The 24943-nt window shown below is 37.0% G+C and overlaps 2 protein-coding genes across 2 annotated transcripts; both read right to left on the bottom strand.

Moving 5' to 3' along the window:
- Window positions 1-792: 792 nt before the first annotated feature.
- Window positions 793-1510, bottom strand: LOC132066079 (protein MAIN-LIKE 2-like). Its single transcript, XM_059459468.1, has 2 exons — window positions 1038-1510; window positions 793-951 (listed from the first exon to the last, which is right to left on the bottom strand). The coding sequence occupies exons 1-2, from the start codon at window positions 1302-1304 to the stop codon at window positions 793-795; spliced, it is 426 nt and encodes a 141-aa protein (XP_059315451.1). The 5' UTR covers window positions 1305-1510.
- An 18864-nt stretch (window positions 1511-20374) lies between these two features.
- On the bottom strand, window positions 20375-23858 carry LOC132066080 (uncharacterized). Its single transcript, XM_059459469.1, has 4 exons — window positions 23809-23858; window positions 22968-23089; window positions 21593-22228; window positions 20375-21386 (listed from the first exon to the last, which is right to left on the bottom strand). The coding sequence occupies exons 1-4, from the start codon at window positions 23856-23858 to the stop codon at window positions 20881-20883; spliced, it is 1314 nt and encodes a 437-aa protein (XP_059315452.1). The 3' UTR covers window positions 20375-20880.
- Between the last annotated feature and the right edge of the window lie 1085 nt (window positions 23859-24943).

Here is a 24943-nt window from a genome sequence, read left to right on the forward strand (position 1 = left end):
CGTCGCCCGGGGGGGCACGGAACACGCTCGTGGAGACGCTCAAAGTCATGTGCTGTCTCATACCGGTCTCGGCAAGCTCAATCATCCGTGCCGCATACTCCGCCGTCTCGGGGGACTCCGTACGGCAAAGGTGCTCTCATAGCGCATCGTCCGAACGGTCCGTACCGCATATGTTTGCAAATATTAACAATTTAATAAATTTGTAAAGTAGTACATAAGACGATGGTTTAAGTTTAAGACTAATAAAACTTACCGGCGCCTCGTACGCTCCTCGCGCGAGCTACATATCCCAAGCCATCCGGACGACGCCTGAGGGGTTGCCAATAATGACGCGAGTGATCCGCATGTACCACTCCATGTACACACGGATGGGAGTGTCATGTCCGACCACCGCTAGGCTCGCCATCCTCACATCCCAACTGCCGGACCTCGTCGCTGCGCATATGGAGTCGCCATGCATCATCGACGCCCGCACGCTCGTCCCTCGCATAGTGGTCATGCTCCCAAACCGTAGCCGCGGGTATATTCTGTACATACCCAAACTGCCGTAACACGCGGTCGGGCGCGTGATACTCAACGATATCCATATGTATCAATGGACACCGCGACATCCACATGTGCTGACCGGCCTACAAAACGCCAACGCTCATCCAAAATATGATCATACGCGTCCATATAAAAAGCACTCGTAAAAAGAATTGAACTAGTTAACAACATAAGACTAAAATAGTAGTTATGTGGTCTAGCGTGTGAATCCAAAATATGAACATACCGTCCGCGCCGTCACGCGGTCTAGCCGATCCCTAAACGGAGAAGGCTGTGGTGCGTCTCCACACGTCGGCGTACGCCTCGCGACCATCTCCGCGCGTATGGCATCGGGACAGTAAGATAGTCAGCGGGAGGGTCAGCTGGTATGGGCTGAAAAGGTCTCAACCTAGTCCACACCCATATCTGATATAGTCAATTAAAAAAAAAATTATCAGTCGTTTTTAAAAAAATATATTTTGTGTATAATTACACACACTTAAATATATAACCTGAAGGAGCGAGCAAAATGCAGGGACCTCTACCCTCGTGCCCATAGAACATCGGCAGAATCCTCGATACATGTAGCCCAGCACAGCAGCGCCCCAACTATAACATCCTATCTCGGCGAGATCGTCGATATACCGAAGATACCTCAAGCTCATATGCGAACCCGAAGTGTTCGGGAATAGGATGGCCCCGAATATGATGAGTAGGTATAGACGCGCACGTCGATCAACATCAACCTGAGGCGTGTCCTCTCCAATCGGATGCTGCATGTCTGTGAGGCGCAAGTGAGCGTAAAGGGCCGACAACAAAAGCCGACTCTGGCCGGAAATATGACCATCCAGAGCCGCGAAACCGGTGAGCCTAATCAACTCATCCCGGTAAGGCGGCAGCACAGGAGGCTCCTCAATATACAATGGGCGTCCATCAACCTGTAGCCCATAAATGACCTCCACATCCCGAAGGGTAATGGTAGCCTCACCGGTGAGATGAAATGTGTGCGTCTCCGGCCGCCACCTCTCAATCAATGCCGTCACTAGCGACCTATCGTGCCGTACCCGACCAACTTCGACGCACCGGTAGATACCGCCCCGACGTAGTATATCCAGACACGAGGATGTGGGGGGCGAGCGCCCAAGATCTCCCATGCCGAGTCCCCCAACCGGCACGGACCGAGACTCGGGCCGCAGTCGGATGTCCATATATGTTGCGACCTATGCTCGGCCGAAGATACAAGAACTCTCGGTCGAAGGGCCCCGGATCAAGAGGTGGTGATCCATCTATTTTACGCATTTTAAATAAATCATTAACAAGTAGTATTAGTATTAGTTATGTAATCTTTTATCGAAAATTTATTAAAGATTGTGGTGACCCATCTGTTTTACGTATTTTAAATAAATCATTAACAAGTAATATTAGTTATGTAATCTTTTATAGAAAATTATATTAAGGGTTTTCAATCCTAAGCTACGGGTTATGAATCCTAAACTAAGGGTTTTCATTCCTAAAATATAAAGATAAGTCAAATAATTAACAATTAGTTAGCATACAATTAGTATAAATAATTAATAAATAAACAAATAACTAACTAATCAAATAATTAACAAGTTATTATCATATATTTAATAAATAAACAATTAAGTAACTAATCAAAAAATTAATAAATTATTATCGTATATTTAACAAATAAACAATTAATTAACTAATGAAACAATTAAGAAATTATTAACAAATAAACAATTGGCTTAACAAAAACAAAATAAATAATTAGCCGCCTAACAATTGAAATAGCTAGTCTAACAATTAATAAATACTTAAGTCGCTAATCCAACAATTAACAAATACTAAATAAACAAGCAATAAATAATTAACTAATTAACAATAGATAAACAAATTAAAAAAAAAAAAAAACGAAAAAATGGGCAAATCCCAACAAAGGTACCTGACTGCCCAAAAACGCAAAAAAAAAAAAAAAAAAAAAAGCAAAACGAGTAATCCACCACAGTTATACAATGACCATGCTTAGGGTAATAATATATTTAACAATGTAATAGAAAATTCGTAGTGAAATACCTAGATTGAAGCTTTTTTTGAGTTTTTGAAATGTGTTATACGCCGCTCTATTCCGAAATCCAACCTTAGAAACTTGTTCCTACACTTCAATATACCAAGAATATTGAGTTTTAGAATGAAAAATAACACGAAATTAGCGTTTTAAGGGGGTTGGGGACCATAAAATCGGGTTTAATGGCGGTGGGGGAGGCAACGGATCTGTGGTGGGGAAGATGGGGGGACCGTTATATGGCCTCCATTCACGCACGAATTTCGTGCGTGAATACTACTAATGTATTTTTTTTTTTTTTCACTAGTTTGGTTCAACTTTTTATTTTTTGTACTACTTAAGTCGCGGATTCCTTAAAAAGGGGTACACTGGATGTTTCCCTTTGGTTCCATAGAAAAACAGTGTTAAAAGTTCTCATTTCCCATTAACCCTTGCAAACGAATACAGAAGCTGGAATGTTCTATTTCCCATTTTCTTCCTTGTGATTCTCAATTTACCAGATTTTTCGTCTCTTTCTCCGGTCCAAGAGGGATGAACACAACAACAACAAATTATACAAAAAGTTGTCTGAGTTGTACATTAAATTTGAATTTATTTCGATTATACTTGGTTTCTTGTTTTTAGGTTGTGGGTCCTTTACGTTATGTGTGCTTTGATTGTCTATTGTGATGACTTGATGCCATGTGTAGTTGGTAGATATCGAATTCTGTTTTATCGTCTTGATTTGGATAGAATTGACATACTGTTGTTGGTATTTGTACTTGGATATATTATTGGCGTACCCACTGTTGGTACTCGAGTTATTGATATATGTTGACATACCCACTGTTGGTATTGAGATGTGATATGTTGTTGGCATACCCCATTGTGGTACTTGTGATATTGAATCTGATCGATTTACATATGCATTGTACGCATTCTCTCATATTTATGATGTATGGCCGATACCCGGTGATGATCCGGTATCATTGATTGAGCGAAACTGATATTTTGATAAACTCTTTACTTGAGTGATTGTGAAAAGGCAGATGTCCGAAGATCCATTCCGAAATTGTTGATTATATGAAACTGATATTAGATAAACTCTTTTACTTGAGTGATTGTGAGAAGGCCGATGTCCGAGGTTTAATTCCAGAATCGTTGATTGTGTGAAACTAATGTTTGACAGACTCTTTTACTTGAGTGACTATGAGATGGCCGATGTCCAATGATCTATTCTAGCATCGTTATTGCATGGCCTATTCCAATGATATTCCAGAATCGTTGTTAGTGCATGGACTCCGCGGGTCCCCAGGTGCCGTCTTGGTGAGACTCCTCCCCGTGGGCAAAGATTTGGGTCCCGTACGCATTGTTGGGTAAAGATCCGAGACAGGTGGCACTTAGACTTCGCGAGTCACGCTGGGTTGTTCTACCGAGACGTCGATATTTCCATCTGGAGTACATATGTACACCTCATTTGCATGGCCGGCGTTGCACTCATGCCATTATTGCACTGCATTGCATTATGACTTGATTGAGATGTTTGATGTTTGGATTGTGATGATTGGATTGGATCAGATATATATTCAGACTTGACATATTCGGGTTTAGATGCTTTACGTAGGCGATGATGGATACTCGGTTACGATTATATTGTCTCATGCTTGGTTGGTTTACCTACTTATCTGCTTTATTATCTGGATTCTGTTAACTATGCTTAGTCGGCCGATGATGCTTACCGATCGTTGTTTGTCTTGCGCACTTGCTACATTCTTTTATGAATGCGAGTACTGTGTCGGATCCTTCACGTGACCCATGGCTGATCGACACTTCAGCTTTCTCTCGAGTTTCCAGGGTGAGCATGGCGTCCGCTGACCTTGTAGACTTTCTTATATTTTGTCTTATTTTTACTTCAGAGACATAAACATTTATGTTTTAGTATTCCAGATTGTATTATTCTCCTTAGATGCTCTTATATTATTCAGACTAGACCCTGGGGTGTTTATTGTCTTCCGCACTTTCTACTACTTATATATATAGATATATTATGAGACTTACGTATTTGTTCTATTCAGCTGTTTTAAATTCATTCTTCGTGTATTTATTCATTGTTAGGTTGAGGGTTCGCTTACCGAGATAGGAAGGTAAGCGCCCGCACGGCCTAAGCAAAATGGGTCATGACACTGGTATACCGTAGACTTCGTATGAGGATAACGATGCAGTCGACACCAGATTTGCGACAGTCACCGCAATGTGTGAAAATGATGTGAGTCCAAATTTTCAGGGGTGGCGGATGTCATAAGAAACAAAAATGACCCTACACTTGAAAACATGGTTTTCATTAGTAGCATCCTGCTTATGAAAACGACAACCAGATTGGGGTGTGAAGGTTTTACAAAATGCGGTATAGCCCGACCCAGATTCCAATGAAAGTTATCATTGAAAAATGAGAATATCTAAAAATAACGAGAAAAGAGCCAACTAAAGTATCATGATTATTATTCAAAGTTATTTCAAAAATATACAGGCACAAAAGCACACACTTACAGAAAAAGAAGAAAAGACGGATGAGCGTTCGCCGAGAGCCGGATAAATGACAGAAACTGACGGAGTTAACTTTTAAAGCAGATAGGGCCGCACAGGTATGACATTAGCGATAAAGATAAAAAATTTCAAATCACTAACACGTAGGACTCGGCATTTGGAGATGGCTAAAAGCTACCGAGGCAGGAGCAAAAGAGCCAGACTCAAGACATGCAGAGCAAACGTGAAACTTTTCTTGGGCAACCGATAAAAAAACATGTACGAAAGTCAAGCTTTCTACACCAGGGATTGAAAAATCACTTCAAGCATCAACATTAATAAATCTTTTTCAAAAAACCGCCTCCAGTTCGGATTCCCAACCGTAAATAGTCAAAGGGATTCCCTCATAAAGGGATATTCCTTTTCAGGTTATCGAGTTGAATTACAGTTAGCCTGATTCCCACAACCAAGGATATGTAGGCTACTCAAATTTCGAGGATCGGCCATATTCCTATGATTATTTTAGGACACCCTGAGATAGTTTAAAAGTTTCTTTATGTGTTAGTCCTCCTAGAGTCAGAACTACAAATGACCTGAATTCTCGTATAACCTGAGATATGTAGGAGGCCCAGAAACCGGGGTCCGACCATACTTTCGAAATTTTAAGCAAAGAAAGTTGTAATTTCGATTATTTGGTAAAAATTAGGTTTGTCAAAATTCGTAGCTCAAGGGTGGCCTCGCCATCCTCGAACTCCGAAGGGGCAGCTATTGACACCTAATTTTCACCTCATAAAACGGGTATTTTAATTTTCAACTTTTTCGAGTCCAAGACGGAGTAAGGATGCCCTTAAAAAAATTATTAAAAATTTAAAAATTCCGATAAAATTGCAAAAGTTGACGTATAATTATTATTCCATAAAAATTAACGATTACAAGAAATTATAAGTTATTTACTTTCACAAACATGATTTGAAAGAAGATACATATCCCGCTCCGTCTAACTCGGAAAAATTGTTAATTAAAATGACGTATGAATTACGGCTCATTTTTTATCGCATTTTTCACATTTTTAAATATTACTCGGAAGTATATCAATATTGGGCTCGTTTTGAAGCTCGCGTTTTAAAACAACGTATTATGATTTTTATTTCGTCAAAATATTATTTTACGAGGGGCGTATTAGACTAATTAACCTAAAACTATATAAAAACGATGCTACCTTTTTATAAAAAATAAGGAGGGGATTTTATCCATTTGTACCCTTTTTTGGTACTATTTGGATAAGGTCTTTTTCGAGGGGAAAAGTACGGCTGAGTAGCCTATTTTTGTCCATAGAATTCTAAATGCTTAGTTGGATGATTTTTGAAAATTTGAATAAGGATTTTGGGGGGAAAAGCTATGGCCACATGGCCTATTTTTGTCCATAGAATTCTAAATTGGCTTACCTACAAATAGAAGGGATGGACATTAAAAAGGGGGAGGTCACTTTTTTTTAGAGAGAAAAGGAGGAAATTTTATCTTTCTGTTTTGAGAGATGGGGACCACACAATAGAAAACAAAAAACATCCATCATCATCTTCCTAGAAAATGGTTACGAATGAGGGAAAAAAAGGGGGACCCATAGCAATAAAAAAATATATCACCACCTTCTTTCACTCCCTTATTTTACCTTCACCATTTCACCACCTAAAAATTCATTATTGAAACCACACACAAGATTGGAAAAAAGAAAACAAATAAAGGGTGGTCGAAAATTAGCAAAATAAATAAAACTAAGGTTTGATTTATATGTTCAAAAACTTAGTAGCCTATACACACTCTTACTAAAAATACACAAAATATAAATACAATATATATATATATATATATATATATATATATATATATATATATATATATATATATATATATATATAGAAGAATACGGATATCATTCAAAAAATTTAAAAAGACAAAGGGGTTTTCAAAGATTTGTGAAGTGTTGGTGCTTGAATTTGGTGGACTCAATTCCTCCTTTTGATCTTTAGGTCGCCCCATCAAAAGGTAACCTCTTATTCCATCCTTTATTTCATTTTTAGTTATGATTATATGTTATTTATGATGCTTGTGTAGTTGAAAAGGATTATGTGCTAGCCTATCTTTATTTACATGATTAAGTGAGTATCTTATAGATTTATTACTATTTGAAAAATGAAAATAAATTAGAAGTTTGATTTAGACAATGATAAGTGATTTTAGGTTAGTTAAATTGATAAAAAATAAGAAAAAGAGTGCTTAAGTTAGAATTTTGACATTGTATTGGTAGGTTTAATATGATTTATTCAATATTGTTAGCTTTTGATATTAAAAAAAAGAAGAGAATTTTACGTTGCAATTCATTTTATAAAAGTTATTTGCATTAATATTAGAACTTTTTAAATATTTAAAAAAATAACATATTATATAACAAATTTAGCCAATAATTAAACATGAGTAATGTCCCAAATGAAGGGATGAATTTTACTCTCTTTCTCCAACTAAATTCGGATTAAATGCTAGAATAACATTTTCGCTTTTCTCTTCCCTATTTTCCACAAATGCTAATACCACTAAATTGGGGGTTGAATGATAAAACATCATAAAAAGCATGTTTTTATTTTATTTTGATGGTATAAGTACAATATAAGTAAGATCTTTGAGAATATGCATGATTATGCTTAATTAATACACAAATTATTAACAAAATTTATGGTATATTCCTGGTATGTTTATGATATTAAACATTTATACCAGAAAATATGTAATAATTATGAAAAGCTTTAAAAAAATTATATGCTCATATATAACATATTTGTGATATATTCACCACTTAAAATTTAATTACAGCAATATATACTTGGGATATAAAAAACATGTCATATATTTTCTAGATACAACAACAACATCAACAACAACCCAGTGAAATCCCACAACGTGAGGTCTGGGGAGGGTAGAGTGTACGCAGACCTGACTCCTACCAAGGTAGGACGGCTGTTTCCCAAAATTTTCTAGATATATATACATATCTAGAAAGATGCGTATATTTTCTAGATATATATACATAAAATACACGGTTACTAATTTAACATACATCTAATATATATATTTTTTATATATTTTTAAAAAGATGCGTACATTCTTTTTCTGAACATAGATTGTTTGTATACTTGTGTGTGTGTATATATATAGGAAGTTTTTTTGATGAACTATATAAGGAAGTTATCCTCTCTGCATTTGTCTTTTTTTTCTTATTTATAGGGATTATTAATTGGTGTCCTTATTAAATGGAATGTAATAAGTTGTTATAATTATGGAATAAATCCTTAAATCTGTTAAGTTACATTAATTACGCAAGACACGGTTACGTTTTTTTTTTTTTGGGGTCGATATTATTTGGCTAAAACTGATATGTTTAATTTTGTGCTAAAATTATGTAATGTCAAATTTAACATTTTCTAGTTATGAAACTTACTCAAAGAAAAAAAAAAAAAAAAAAAAAAAAAATTAGTTCGTGTGAGTTTGTTACTAATTCATAGCAATTATTGAGCCTTTTGCATAAATTGTCCTTTTATTTGTAAGTATGATAATTACGGGCTTGGCTTAAAAGCATTGTAATTCATTTTGGCTTTGTACATTAGATAATTGACCTCGGCCTATTACTAATGTTTTGTACACTTATCTTTTGTGACCTCCCAAATTTGTTGGTGGGTCTTTCGAGGCCCATTGACATTTCTAGATCGAGTCAACCCCTATCATGGAAGGACTATGGCATTGGAGCGGAAATATTTACTTATGCATTTTTCTATTGGGTTTGGTCGGCCCAACTCCCTATCTCTTTACTATTTATTTGTCAAAATTGATTAAATGTAATTTATTGGAACCCTTAAAAATTGTCATGTGTTAGAGTTGCCAAAAAACCATTTTATAAATATAAAACTGATTCTTACAATTATTAGAATATAAAAATGATTTTTGGGACAAAATAATAGACTTGATTAATTTTGCGGAACTAGAGACAAAAATGATTGTGGACCGTGCATATGGACATTTTGGACAAAATTGGACTTAAACTATTTTTTGGATTAACTTGGACTAAAAGGATAAAAATCTAAAAAATATGAAATATGGATAATAATAGTATGCCAAAAAATAATTTTTTTATAAAACTTAAAACTAAAAAACTTTTTTCTAAACTTGGGTGGGCTTACGTAGTGTTCTACTTAGGTTAACGCCTTCGAAATTTAACCTAGTTGTTCTAGTCTGAACCCCAAAACGCCCAATTTTGGGCAAAACTCTACCATTTTTATTTCTTGAAAAGTGAGTATTTTTGCATAAATGACAATCTTGATTTGCGAAAATATAAACAAAAGCAACTTTTTATCACAAACAATTTATATCTACAAAAGCATACTATTAGAACCCCTAGGTCAATCGTATTTTATGGATCCTTAATATTAGGGTGCCTAACACCTTCCCCTGGGGATCACCAGAACCCTTACCCGAACTTTGGCTAGATTAGGATTCTTTTAAAATTTAATCGTTTTGAATGAACCCTTTTCGAACTGGTTTTCCTAATTTCCTAAAAATTAGGTGGCGACTCTAAAACAATATCCATTTAGAGCACCATCCACATAGAAGTATACTTTTTTCTTTTTTTCGGTACGATTGACAACCGTACTTCCCCGGGACACTTTCCTTTTTAAATGAGGTAAGTGCAAATCCGAATCGAAAAAAATAGACCCACTACACAGTAGAGGTCGACGGAGAAAGCATGCCTAGGTCTCCGGACACGGTGTTGGAATGGATAGTCCTAGGTTAGTACTGTTATGTGTGGTTCGTTGCCTCGTGATTCTTGTTGCGTGTCTCGTTGGTTGTGAGTGGCTGTTTAGCATAATTGAGTCCATGCTGTATTGTTGAGTTCTATTAAAGATTCTAAGCATATGTAAGGTCAGTGATTGTTGGAGAAAGCATGTTACGCCTTCGGGGTATGAAGTTGGGGTGGATTACTGAGGTTGGTATTGTTTTTTTTTTTTTTGTGGCTTGTTGCCTTATTGTGATCTATTGGCTTGTCGCCACGTGTGTGTACTAGACTTGATGCTTAGTTTTGTTACACCTTGGAAAATTTCGCGTTATCAAGACTGTGGACGGCTTAGTATGAGCTCAGGGGAGAGCAGAGTTACACAAGGATTATGAATGAAGATTATGTTATCGAGCATAAGAACATATATATGACATTTGGAGAGTGTATGGAGTAAATCGGTTAACATGATCACTCGATGATAGCCCTCGAAACCATGAGTTAAGGTGGGGCCCACATGTCAAAATTTTGTAAAGGATATATTATAAGTGATACAAGTAGTACATGGAAAGTTGAGCAAGTCCTAAGAAGGACCCATAAGCCAAATATGGACATAAGCTCTCCAAAAGGACGATTTAAGGAAACGTTTTCGGATGAGTTGACTTGGAGGGGCAAAAACGGCATTATAAGTTTGGAATTTGGAAAAACAAAAAGAATAAAAGTTGTAGATAATTGAAAGATCTTTCCAACCATATGTCGTGGGTCCTCACACGATGTCGGAATCAAGAGTTATGGCCATTTTAAGAGCAAGACCCTAAGCTGCCAAATGGCTCCGCGGGCCCCACGTGAGAAGGTCGGTGAAACCGACCTAGGACGGGTATAAATACCCCATCAACCCCGTTTTTTCAGCATAATAACATTCCAAAGGGTCCTAGAAAATTCTCTACACCTTCCCTAAGCATTATAGTCCGATAAATTAAGAATTTGACAAGATTACGCCAAACTAGTCCGTGAAAGGTGATTGTTCTTGCTTCTACTTAAGCTTGGTGTTGGAAAAGGTTGATGTGGCTGAGTTTTTTTCAAGTATAAGGTATGTTATTTATCCCATCTTTTATGTTGAATTTATTTGAAGGTCTAGCAAGCCTTAAAAATGAAACTAGTTATGGAGAAAAGGTCATAGAGTATTGTATTGTAGTTGTTGTGTTTATGGGCTGTTTTGAACGTGTTGTGGCCGTGTGGATGGACTGATTTATGCATACAAAAATGGTATCTAACATTGTTGGCGTGTTAAGGAGATTATACTCCTTGATTGGGATGGAAGAAAGTGCATATTGTTGTTGTAGGTTGAAAAATGTCGTGTGGGATGTTGATGGAATATGTTGGTATGAATAATAGTGTTGTTGATGTTGGTATTATTGTTGTTGTTGATTGGTTGCTGAATTGTGATTTTGGGCTAGGCATATAAACGGGGAGATGCTTTTGCCCGATTTTCGGCGAATATAGAGTAGTTTGATTTGAAATTTGGAACAAGTGTGCAATAAAGAGGCTAACGTTAGTGTGAATCCTTTTAAGTGTAGGCTTACTAGCTTAGACGAATAAGCGTAGCTAATAAGAGGTGGAACAGGTATGTAAAGCCTAACCTTTCTTTCTTTTGGCATGTCTTAGATGTAAGTAAGGTATGATACGAGCCTTGGGGTAACTCTATTCATAAAATCCGAGCATGTCTACGATTCTTATTCACTTCTTGATGTTAGCATTCTTAATATAGTCGAACTATGGTCCTTGTGTCTTTTGTATGATTGGATAATAAATGTTGCATAAAGAGTTCGTGTTCTTAAAGGATTCTATGTCGAATAATGTCCCTAACTTTCATAAATGGGCTCGGATTGCTTTGATACGTTCGTAAAAAACTCTATAGCGAGTAATGCCCGTAACTTTCATGGGCGGGCTCGGATTGGTTTGATACATGTCTACGATCCCTAAGATTCTCTTTAACGTAGTCCTAATGGCAATTAGAACGGATTTAATGTGACTATCGTTTTAATGCTCGAGCGTGATTACTTACTTATCTATCGAGTCTGAAATGATGATTTATATGCATATGGTTTCTCACTACTCGCCGTGCTAGCCGTTATTACTTCTTTCACCGAGTCCCCGGGCCGGGACACGTATTCGTGCACAACTCCACCGCATTATTCACCGAGTCCCTGCGCTGGAGGGTCGGGACACGTTATATATATATATATATATATATATATATATATATATATATATATATATATATATGTATATGATGATATGATGATTCTATGATGTGATGATATGGGGACGGCGGCCGGAGATGGCATATAATGATTCTATTCACCGAGTCCCTCATTAGAGAGTCGAGACACGACCGAGTCCCTCACTAGAGGGCCGGGACACGTTATATGTATATGTACATGTATATGGTGATTTTATTTACGGAGTCCCTCACTAGAGGGCCGGGACACATTATATATGCATATGTACAAGATGATTGTTCACTTATGTTTCTAAGTCCCATAATGAATTGGATATGATATTGATATGCATGATTTATGTTTTGAAAGGCAAGCCTTATGATTTTCTATACTCCTTATTTCGGATGATCCCGTTTATCGTATTCCATGCTTTACATGCTCGGTACATATTCCGTACCGACCCCTTTTCTTCGGGGCGTTTCATGCCACGCAAATACGGATGAGTCGAAGATATTAGTAGAAGATATTCCGAATTGGATTGGCGAGCTCCATTTCTCTTCCGGAGGCCGCCGAGTCGAGTATCTATGTTATGGCATCTTGATTTATGTTAGAGACTTTGCAGACGAGTCACGTATAGTACGTGTCGATTTGTAGCGGCTCGTAAGCCGATGTCATTATGCATTGTGTTACAAGTTTCATATGTATACAAATTTTTCTTGATTTGGGAAAGACGAAAGGCATGTTTTTTTGGAAAGCTTACATTATGCACTCGTATGCGATTTAAGGGCCCGGTATGATTATGAGTATTACGAGGATCAGCGGGTTCGCTCGGCCTGCAAGTAAGGGTCGGGTGCCCATCATGCCCTATCAAAAGTTGGGGTGTGACAAGTTTCCTTATCATGATTGTGAAACCGTATCTCTCATTTATTGCGTATTATCTAATAGAGAGGAAGGATTTGACTTATTCTTGATATTGTGGTATGTGTTCATGTGTGCCACGACTGGTATTGATATATTCTTATTGGGACTGATATATTCTCACTGTCATTGATATCATTCATGCATTCACGATCATGTATTTGGATCGGGTTGCACGCCGCAACATATATTTGGATCGGGTTGCACGTTCCGCAACATATATTGGATTGGGTTGTGCACCGCAGCAGGTACATGAACTTCGCGGGGTCCCCCATGGGTCATAACTGTCAAGGCGTAGAGGTATTCTGCCAGGAGCATGTGTGTACGAAGATTACATTGGCCATTGTATATCATTGCATTGCATATGCATTCATTATCATCATCTCATTTTGCATCCATTGATTAGATTTGTTGGTTGTCTTGTGTTTGTGGTTATTCTGAGTAATTGTGGGAAACTTGGCAGACTTGTGTTTAGGGGCTTCACCGTAGGCTATGATTCGGCTATTTGATTTTTCAGTACTAGAGTTGCTATTCTTGAGAGTGTGTCTGTGATGGTATTTGGTTTAGTAGGGTATTTGTATACGGTATCCTGAGTCCCTATGTTGTTCACCCTTGCGGCGTGAGTTGTTCGTTTGTCTTGTTAGGGGGGGAGGAAAAGTCCCCTGTTGCGAGTAGTCTTATTATGAGTAATATGTGCGAACTTGATCTATGATTGGTTTTAATGAGGTCATTCATACTTGATGATGTGGGTAATATTCGTGTGGGTCTTGTATTGTAATGCATGGTTTGTGGATTGAGGAGTAGAAGTTGATATTTAGGCTTGAATGCTGAATTGTGGCCTTGTGGTAAAACCTTCCCCCGTATTGAATCTGTAGACTGACTGAGTTACTTCATACCATACTTATTTGTTGTTTACTATTGTTATTATGTTTTTCTAATCGTTATTGGCCTATGATCCTTACCAGTATGAGTGTTGTACTAATACTACTCTTGGTACACCCTATTCGGGGGTGTAGAGTTGTTACAGGTTGAGTTCGTGGATTAATAGCTTCTGAGAATTCTCCGGTGTCCATCTCGAAGACTTCTATTAATTCTATTCTAAAACATAGGTTGTGCTCCATTGTATTATCATTATTCAGTTGTAAATCTTAGAAGCTCTTGTACTAGTCTAGACTCGATTTTGGGAATTGGTTATTGTAAAAGTATTTCTTGTGTAAATTCTGATTTTAATGGATAATGGGAATTGCTAGTGTTGTATCATTCATTCTTTATGTATTAAATGAGTGTTTGGTAAAAGGGTTCGCCTCCTAGGTGGGATTTGGGGAGGTGCCCAGATGATCCCTAATTTGGGTCGTGACAGTAGCTTAGGCTCGTGCGTCGAGGAGCAGTTGGGAAAGAACTCAAATAGTGTAACTGGATTTCGAGCCCTTTGTGATAAAGCATTGTTGTACTAGCTCTTGCCGTTAGACTTTGTGTTTCTCCATGTTTGTAGATGATTTGTGCTTGCTTTTGTCTTTGGGATTTGTCGCTTCAAATCTCTTTGATGCTTATGGCTTTTGTGAGCAACCAATGTCCAAGTTTCACCGTCCTTGTTGTTAGAGTGGTCATCCAACTTGAACGTGCTTGGAGTTTTCTTCAAATCTTAAACTTCGACTGGTTCAGAGCTCCCAAATTGTAGCACAACTTTTCCTTGTCCAATCTTCGGAGATGCAAGAGAACGCCTACATCGTCGAGTTTTAGGCATCAGACTCTTCTTGTTGTGAAGATAAGCACTAGCATGGTTTGCCTTAGCTGTATCTTCTTCGTTAATGATTATTTTCCATCTCTAATCAACGTCATGATCTTCTCTTTCAGGATGAAGCATTTTTCAGTTGGATGACTCACGATGCGATGGAATTTGCAGTATGTGGGACTATTGACTTTATTCACTTCATCAGTTCACTTTGATGCAAGAAGTTCAATGACCTTCATGGTCAGCAACTCGTCAAGAATCAAAGGGACGTCAGAGTCGAGAAAAGGGTTAAACTTCTGCTTCTAACTCCTTCAAGGTTGGATATCGCTTTTCTTCTGGAGGATGCTGACTTATACCTTTTTCCTACATTTTTTGTTTATCATTGACTTTTACCGATGTTGCTCCTACCATCATGGTTTCAGTTTGGTGGTTTGATGGTCACTTGAATTCTTTCTCTTCCTTTCTACGATCGAAAACATGTGAAGTCTTTCCATGGTTCGCAATACTCAACTCCATATCGTGTGCTTGCGTTGCTAATTCTTCAAAAGTTCGTGGCTTAAGTCCTTGGAGAATGCATGCAAGGTGCCAATGCATTCCCTTGATGCACATTTCAACAACAGACATTTCTGAGAAACGATCTTTGCAGTCCAAAATCAATGCTCGCTAGTAATTGATGTAGTCGATCACTAGTTCATCTTTTTGTTGCTTGGTGGCAGTCAACTCTATCATGCTTACTGTTCGGCGTGTCCTATAAAAGCAGTTAAGGAACTTCTTTTCAATTTGCTCCCAACTATCAATTGATTCTTGCTTGAGATCAATATACGAATCGGAAGAATTTCCCTTCAAAGAGCACAAAAACTGCTTAACCAAAGGATCACTATGTGTACCAGCGTTACTGCAAGTCCCAAAAAATGTGCAACGTGTTGTCTTAGGTTTCCTTTGCCATCGAATTGTTCCAACTTTGGTGATTGATATCCAATCGGCATAGGTAGACAATCAATTTACTTGGTATAAGGTTTAGAATAGTACAATGAGCTCTGTGATGATCCACCATATTGAACCCTGTTAGTGGATTTTATCATGTCTTGTAATTGTTGGATAGACAACGTCACAACTGAAGCAGCTTGATTTTTACCTTGAACGTTAGACAACTTGGTGGTAGATTCAACTTCTTTCTCTTCTGGTGTTGGGATGTGACTTGACTGGCCATGGCTGCAGAGTTCCAACTTGTTCATTAGTTGGGCTATTGGAAGATCTTTATCCTTCGGGATTTCTTCAACGCCTCAATAGTTAGCCTTATCGCGACGAGGTGTTCCTCTGCGTTGGTCACATCGGTCATCATGACACTCACCACGTTAGAAGTTGAGGAATCCACCAAGTCCTCAGACTTATAGAATTTAGAGTATGCTTGAGAAATTGCTCCAGAGTATGAAAATGAGGTGCTGCCCCCAGATCTTGCAGTCGTCATTTTCGGCTTGTTCTTGTCTAGTGTCTCCAAGGAGCTAAAACACTTTGATCCCTCCAATCCACCAACTTGGAACATGCTACGAGTTGTTGGACCATGAACAAGAATAACACTTGTGGATTGAACACAAAAGCTTTCTCTCTGAGGCCATCACAAGAGTAGATCTCAGGATTTGCAAATCTGATTTGGGAGATAAACAGATGAAGGGCAGAGTTGACCGGGTGTGCCAAAAATTTGTTCGTGACAAATTTTGCTAGCAGAAAATAAATAACTGTAATCATACTATAAATATGAGAAAAAAAAAATCATTTTATTGATTATTTTGTGAATACAACTCTGGATGTATCCCTTGATTCTAATCTCCGTGTTGTTCGCTTTGATTCGAAGGCCTATATAGCGTCTTTCTTGAACAAAGGATGAGCTTTCGATGATTTGTTGAATCTTCAAAGAACTTTGAGCATCACTTTGGATTGTTCTTGATGGAAGACGTCTCTCGAACTCTCCTTCTTGTTGAAAACCTTTGGAGAAGACTCATGTAGATGTCATTGCTCTCTTCTTCGCCTAGTCAAGATGCTATGCCCATTTCCAAGATGTCTTCAAAAGGGGATATGTGACTCCTTTATATATGTGTGAGCTAGAGCTTGGGGGTATTTTGGTCTCTAAGTATTCTACCAATAAAATGACACCGTATGTCACTGTTTTAAGTTTAGGCACATAATTAGCACAACTATTAGTGTTCCACAAACATTGCAGGTTTAATTAATTTTTGGTATATTTTAGAAAAATCCATACGGTTAAGAAAATATTTGAAAAGGATAAGTCCCACTAATCAAGGATTCATTTTCTTTTTAAGTAAAACAACCAGCATGGTGCTAGTTGTGGTTTATTAATCAAAACAAGTCTGTACAGAAGAATCAAGAAAATACAAGGCCAAAAGTCTCTGTACAGAAGAATCAAGATAGTACAAGGCCAAAAGCGCCTCTAACATGAAAAACAGAATAAACAGCAAAAAGACTAGGCTAAACTATAGCATCACATGTCCAAGTTGTGGCTTGATTTCACTTAAGCAACCTCCAAGCTCTCACCAGGTGCTATGAGATCAGTAACCAACAGAAGTCTTCTTCTAACTTGAAGTTGTGCAAGTTCAGGCTTGGCCAGCTCTTTATCTGTCTGTAATGAATGATATCCTTCCTTCAGTATGGCTTTCAACAGTCCATAATCTCTAGCACTATACAACCTCTTCCAACAGCCTGAACATAAAGTTAGTACCACACATTGGATAGAAGTTGCATAGTGCTAGACTTACAGACCGCTAAAATTAGTGTTGATACTTCTGTTCTTGTCAAAACTCCAGCTTCCTCTTCATTTGTATTCCAACTTCCAGTAACTGCATTGTCTTACTATGTGTTCATTCTCCTTGTGTTGTAGCTTCAGAGGCTGCATATTCTAGTGTTTTCTTGTGCACTCAATCTGGTTCCATGGCATGCATAGTTTTGAATCTGAAACAAGGCAGATGCATATTGTCTATATTGACAAGTCTTCTTGCTGCTACTGGTAGTTCAATGAATGAACTAAAGCTTATCGGACCTGCTTAAGGTATATATATAAATTGGTTAAAAATTTATGGGATATAAAGGTAACATTTGCATATATGGGATAAATATGTTACATAGAAAATATTTTCCAATTGAAAAATACCACGTATATTTATGGTATAAATATATTTTTGCATAAATATGTTTTTTGCAAAAATACTGTGTGTGTGTGTGAGTGTATATATATATAAATTGGTTATAAATTTAAGGGATATAAAGGTAACATTTGCATATTTATGGGATAAATATGTTACATAGAAAATATTTTTCAATTGAAAAAATACCACGTATATTTATGGTATAAATATATTTTTGCATAAATATGTTTTTGCAAAAATACTATGTGTGTGTGTGAGTGTGTGTGTGTGTGTATATTTGCTAAAATACCATGTATATTTATGGTATAAATACATATTTTCAAAAATACCATGTATAGTTATGATATAAATTTTACATGTATTAAGAAAATAGGGAAAAAAGTTTAAAAAAGAAAAGGAACAAAACTATTTTTTTCGAATGATTGTATCAGTTATATAACAACAAAAACAACAACAACCCAGTGTAATCCCACAAAGTGGGATCTCGGGAGGGTAGGATGTATGTAGACCTTACCTCAACCTTTTTGGGGTAGAGAGGTTGTTTCCGATAGACCCTTGGCTCAAAAAGGAACATAGTCAATGCAGGCAGCAAAAAATCAAGATAGAAAATAAATGAAGCAACACATAATAATACACACATAAGGACAATACTCTACGGGATACGTAGATACCACTACTAAGAAAAGGAGAAAAGGAGATGAAAAGGCTAGGCCCCCACCTCTCGGCTCTCGCACACACAACACGACAAAACGCAACTACCTACTAACCTTTTATCCTAATCTTGATCTTCAAATCTTCCTATCTAAGGTCATGTCCTCGGCAGTGGAAAATTTCGTGCCATGTCTGTCCTAATCGCCCTCCCAAGTTCTTCTTCGGCCTACCTCTGCCTCTCAACCAACGCTCGCGACAGCCAATCTCTCACACTCGCTGGCCCAGCGCATCCTCACTCCTCCTCTTCACATGCCCGTACCATCTCAGTCTTGCTTCCCTCATCTTGTCTACCACGGAGGCCACTCCGACCTTATCCCATATAACTTCATTTCCAATCATATCTCTCCTAGTATGACTACACATCCATCTGAGCATCCTCATCTCTGCTACCTTCATCTTTTGAATGTGAACATTCTTGGCTGGCCGGCATTCTGCCTCATATAAGATATGGAAGATAAATATTTTTCCCAAAAGAATAGGAAGAGTTAGTTTGGGATTGATTCACATTCAACTGAATTACAGGGATTTTCTTTGGAAGTTTAGTATTTAGTTGCTATGAAATGAAAACTAAATAATCTTGTAGAGGCCCAATTTAATGGACTAACCCAATTGTAATTTGAATTTCATTTAAATCATGTAATTTTGATTTAATAATTAATCTGACTTTATTAACGAAAATTTGAATTGGTGAACGTGTCAATTTCATGTCAATTTTTGTACAGATTAATTCAATTAAAATTTCAATGTCTACATTGTATAAATAAAAATCTTTGAAGGAACAAGTATTCCACTGCTAGTAACCACATTTTATTTTTAAATCTTTACATTTGAAACAATTCGTTCATTCTAAATGAGAATGGACTTGGTCGTTTTGTTCTAACAATTTCAAAAACAACTTTTTGCAGAAAGTTTAGGGCACTGACACCACTGGTAATCATAAGAGTGAAATTAGAGTATGATACTCAAGGTTCTTTTAATGATATTAAGTTCTTATAGTGATATATTTGAAAATCATCGAGTCATTACCCTTTCAGAAAAGGTATAAAAGAGTGTTATGATGTTTTTGATACGAAGGACAATGATTTTCCTAGAATATGTTTTTTCGAAAAACAGGTGAGTTCCTTATTTATTTTTTAGTGTTTGGTAATTAAGCAAAAAATTATAATCCCGAAAGCATTTATATATAATCTAGCAAAACACTATGGTGTGGGGAATAGGGGTTAGGGGCTGGGCAGTGGCGGATCCAGGATTTTCACTCAGGGTGTTCGAAAAAATAACTGGACCTAAATATACACTGTAATATATGTTCAGAGTGTTCAAAAGTTAATATATGTACACGAACACAAAAAATTTACCCTAAATATATACTGCAGTTTTTTGTTCAGGGTGTTCGGGTGAACACCCTGGCCTCTTACTGCATTCGCCCCTGGGGCTGGGGGTAGCATGGTCAAGAGGTAGGTGTTGAGGTTGTTGGGTGGAGAACGTGAAATGTTACTTATAGAACTTGATTTCCTTACTTCCATTAAAGAAGTCATTTTCCTCATTTTTAAGGAATTTACATCCTAAAGTTTGACCACCCAAAACATGAGAAAATTGAATTCATACCAAACACACCCTTAATACGACATATAATGAGAAATTAGGACTTGATATCTAACACACCCTTGTTGATATTCTTGTTGTATACTAGTTTTAATACGACATATAATGAGAAATTAGGACTTGATATCTAACACACCCTTGTTGATATTCTTGTTGTATACTAGTATGATATATGTTCTCACAGTTAAATAGTCAGAGTACACTAAAGTAACTGTTTAGGGACTACTACTTTTACATACATGTGGTCATGGTCAGAAAATTTACAACTGATCCTCTTTCTGAAAGTAAATTGGCAGAAGGGGTTTGAAAACAGCCAGGCAATTCCAGTGAAGGAGACCAGGAGCTCATTCTTTCATCGGGGAAAATTGATTCGGAAGCAGAAGTTCAAAAGAGATTGACAGTACTGATTGGAAGTTCTTCCAATAGGTAATAAAAGCTTTTCTTGAGCTAAATTTTTGAATTATGAGACTAAGGCTTAAGATGTTAGAGAGAGCACACTTTCATTTGCTTAGCTATATATTCCACACGCCACTACACGGGCAGGCTTGGTTCTTGTTTATGAGCCAAGCAAATGCATGGAAGTTCTTTTTGTTAATGGTTAGCAGTGAGATAACAACATGAATCAATTATGTGATTGTAGTCCCAGGTTCAATCTCCACCAACATCCTTATGATGGTCCTACCCAATGATGTTAATGTGTGGATTGCATAGTGCAAGTCTGCATCACAAGTTATCAATATCAACTCTTTCTCTTCATCTTCATACCTGATCGAATAATTTCCAACTATTTTCATTCTCTTTTCCACCTCTTCTTCCAAATCCTTTTTCCCTGACGAAGATGAGAGTGGGAACCTCACAGTTCTATTTCCATAAGTTACCTTTACGCTTATGATATTCTCACTTAGCATGGTAACAGCCAACTCCTTTGAATTTGTAACAGATTTTGGGCGGCCTCTCTTGGGAGATAAATCAACACATGGTTGGTGATTTGCACCAGAATCTGAAGGTTGTCTATCAACAGCTTGTAATAACTCGACTTGAGAGACGGAGCAATTATGCTTTCTTGATTTAACACGTGGCCACCGGTAAATTTTGTAGTCTCTACATATGCGCTTCAATGTACTTCGTGCAACTGCAAGGAGAACACAAGGTCAGCAACTCGAGTTAACAAAGAAGTAAAGTGAAAAAGGCGAATGTTAAAATCCTAGGTAGAAGGAGGGTTTAGTGAGCAGTCCATATATAAAAAATAGGCAAATAATTAGAAAAGAAAATAAGGTCCTCACTAAATATAGCAAAGCATAAGGTTCAAATGACTCTAAATGTAGGGCACAAGCTTACCCCCCAAGCTGTTAGCAGCCTCAGTAAGTGTCTTCCCACATTGTTGCTTTAGAACCTGTAGAGTTATTCCATAATCTCTTTTTATCCTCTTTGTCTTGACTTGTTTCTCCAAATCAGCATGTACTACATTCCTTTGGCTGTCCATTGCATCAATTTCTACATCATCCACTTGATGATTTGCTGAATCTCGCTGCAAATTTTGTGTCCCTATCCCCAATTCCAATCTGGGTATAAATCCAGCAACATCATCTTCTAAAGTAAGAGAATCTCTTTTGTCATCAGCAATATTAGTTGCAATATTAGTTGTTTGATTCAAGCCATCAGGATTTGCATCTCCTATATCCTGTATAGCTGATAGAGGTAGGCCAAATTCAGTAGTTGTTTGATTCAAGCCATCAGGATTTGCATCTCCTATATGCTGTAAAGCTGATAGAGGTGGGCCAAATTCAGCATAGGCGAACAACTCAAAAAATGCATCAAGTTGCATTATATATCGAATATCCAGTGTAGCTACTGTGGCTGGTCGATGTTGGCCTAGTTCAAGAGAATCAGGAATGTCAAATGACTCAAATACGATACCAGAATGCACTGCATCTCCTTTATCCTGTGTAGCCTCTGTAGCTGATTGAGGATGGCCTAATAAAACAAGATTGAGCACGTCAAGTAGAGAACTTTAAATAACTTCAACAAACAAGCTCTTTCCCAGCTCTCGTCCTGAACTAGCCAAGAAACCTGGAAATGCCTCTTTTATTGGGGCTACTAGCATGTCCGAGTGTCTCTTTTGATCCCTATTGAGCTTCTCATCCCGAGCGAAAACTAATTCTACTACTATAAGATTGTTGTTTGCTAGCAATCAGAAGGCATCAAGGGGCATGTTTCCATGATTAACATATATATATATATATATATATATATATATATATATATATATATATATTGTCTTAATAGGAAGTTGTACTCTTACGTTGTAACCGTGTATAGTGCATTAAGGAGTCATACTTGATGCTCATAAACTTGTAAAGAGGATGATTTATAAATACAGAACTCTCACCCTGTATAGGGTAAGCAAAATGTTAATAGAATTTTGTAATGGTACCAGAGCGAATAGAGGTCTGAGTTCAAATTTCACCTTCACTTTTCATTTGGAACAAAACCTTACATGTAATTGGCCATGAAATGAATCCTACGTGAGGTAACGTGTTAAAGATACAATTAAATAAATAAAAGTATAATCTCTTGTGACCTCAACCCTCCATAAAGACCCTGCAGTAACACTCACGACTTGTGAAATATGAAAACACAGCCAGCAGGATACAAACTTGAAATGCTAAAATTAATTAGAATGTAAGTTAAATTGCAACAAGTATCAATTTACCAGCTACATGTGATGCCACAACTTCAACTTCTCGCAATTTTGCTCCCAGAGTCTTAGCGAGACGCGATGATGTTAAAGCTTCAATATCCAGATCATATTGCTCGACAAGAGTCTTCACAGCCCTTGAACCAACAAAAACATAAATTAGGGAAATTAAGCAAAACTGCACAGGCAAGTCACATGAGTGTGTGCATGTCCAGAAGACCAAACATATACAATCTCTCTTTAGTATTCCGTTTTTTAGTTTCAACCAGTAAGCCACAGCTTAAGGTTGCATCTAACTAAGACATGAGCAGTGTTGCCAAAGGCGCAGTTAAAGTGCGCTGAAGCCCTGAAGCGAGGCGTAAAACATGTTTCGCCTCGCTTTATGTTCAGTGTCATCATCGAGGCTCTAAGGCATACTTTTCACTGCCAATGAGTGTAACCCTGAAGAGGCGAGACTAAACAATTGATATTTCACTTTATAGTAAAAAAATTCAATTTCTTTGTCCTTTTAGTTATTCATGCTTATAATTATTAGTCTTGGACTACTACATATTTGTATTTTTTCTCCATTTGCGCATTTTTTCATTAAAACCCACACTTGTTTGTGCTTAAAGCCCCAAATGGACCTTAAAGCTTTTTTGCGCTTTTCACCTTTGATAACACTGGACATGAGGCATAATCACATGTGCAACTATAGTAATACTGTGATAATTTCACTGTTCATTGTAAAGGGAAAGTACAATATGACAGTGACTAGAAGAAGGTTGAGTATTACACAGAGGGGATTGGGACCAGAATATGCAAGAAACTCTATAATTCTCTAATAAATATATGGATGGAGTTTAAGACACTATACCTTGACATTACTTGATAGGGCATTGAATGCTCCTTCCCTGTGGATTCCATATGTTGTAAACTCTGAGTCATGAGTAGTACAACTTAATACAGGTAAATAACTCAAACTTAGGAAACCATATAACATAAGAGATGTAAACACACCACATAAAGCTTTGTAGCCAATTTTGTCGGCTCATCTTTAGACTCTTGAAAAAGCTTATGCAGAATCTTTGCTGCCTCCAGGTCAACATTATTTGGATTGGCCATCTTGCTCAAACTACAACAAAATTGCAAAAAAAAGTCAAAACCACACTAAGCTTTTTTGGTAAAAGTTTGCAATGTATTCATCCTCTAACATGTCAACGCTCCATCCACTCTTTTAATTAGACAATAAAGCCAAGAAAAAAATTCACAAACTAGAACAATTTTCCACACTGAACTACCCAGAAAATATAACAAACAAAACCTATTCATCACAAGCTCAGTTACTTTTATGTGATTTCATAATATCATATAAATAGAAAAAGGGGGGCGGGAAGGAAATCACAAGAGTGATCTAATAAGTAAAGATAAACTTTCACATAAATACTGTGCAAAATATTAGAGAAAATATGAAATAATATTGATGTTGTATGAGAACCTTGGAAATGAGAAGTGAGAAATTAGGATGTTTACCGGATCGCAGTTCCAGGAATGAATCAAATTGAGGTAATAAAGCTCTCTCTCTCTATATATATACACATATATATATATATATATATAGTATAACAAAAAAGGTTCAGAAGGTCCTATAGGTTGGGGTCCAAAAGTTTCATTTTCGTCAAAAGCTGTATTTTGCTTGTTCTTATATTATACATATAAATTAATTTTTTCCTACTATATATATATATAGCATAACAAAAAAGGTTCAGAAGGTCCTATAGGTTGGGGTCCAAAAGTTTCATTTTCGTCAAAAGCTTTATTTTACTTGTTCTTATATTTTACACTAGACGTCCTAGGCCCGTGCGACACTTTAAATTACAGTGCATCTATGTGTATGTAATTGTCTTTGAATAGTGATTATATATATATAGACTATATATTATGTTCAAAACACGATTAATATAACATTGTAATTTGTGCTCCGTATCTAAAATTTTATTATATTAATGTTT

Source organism: Lycium ferocissimum, chromosome 8 (genome assembly GCF_029784015.1).
Source record: "Lycium ferocissimum isolate CSIRO_LF1 chromosome 8, AGI_CSIRO_Lferr_CH_V1, whole genome shotgun sequence".
Lineage (NCBI taxonomy): Eukaryota > Viridiplantae > Streptophyta > Magnoliopsida > Solanales > Solanaceae > Lycium > Lycium ferocissimum.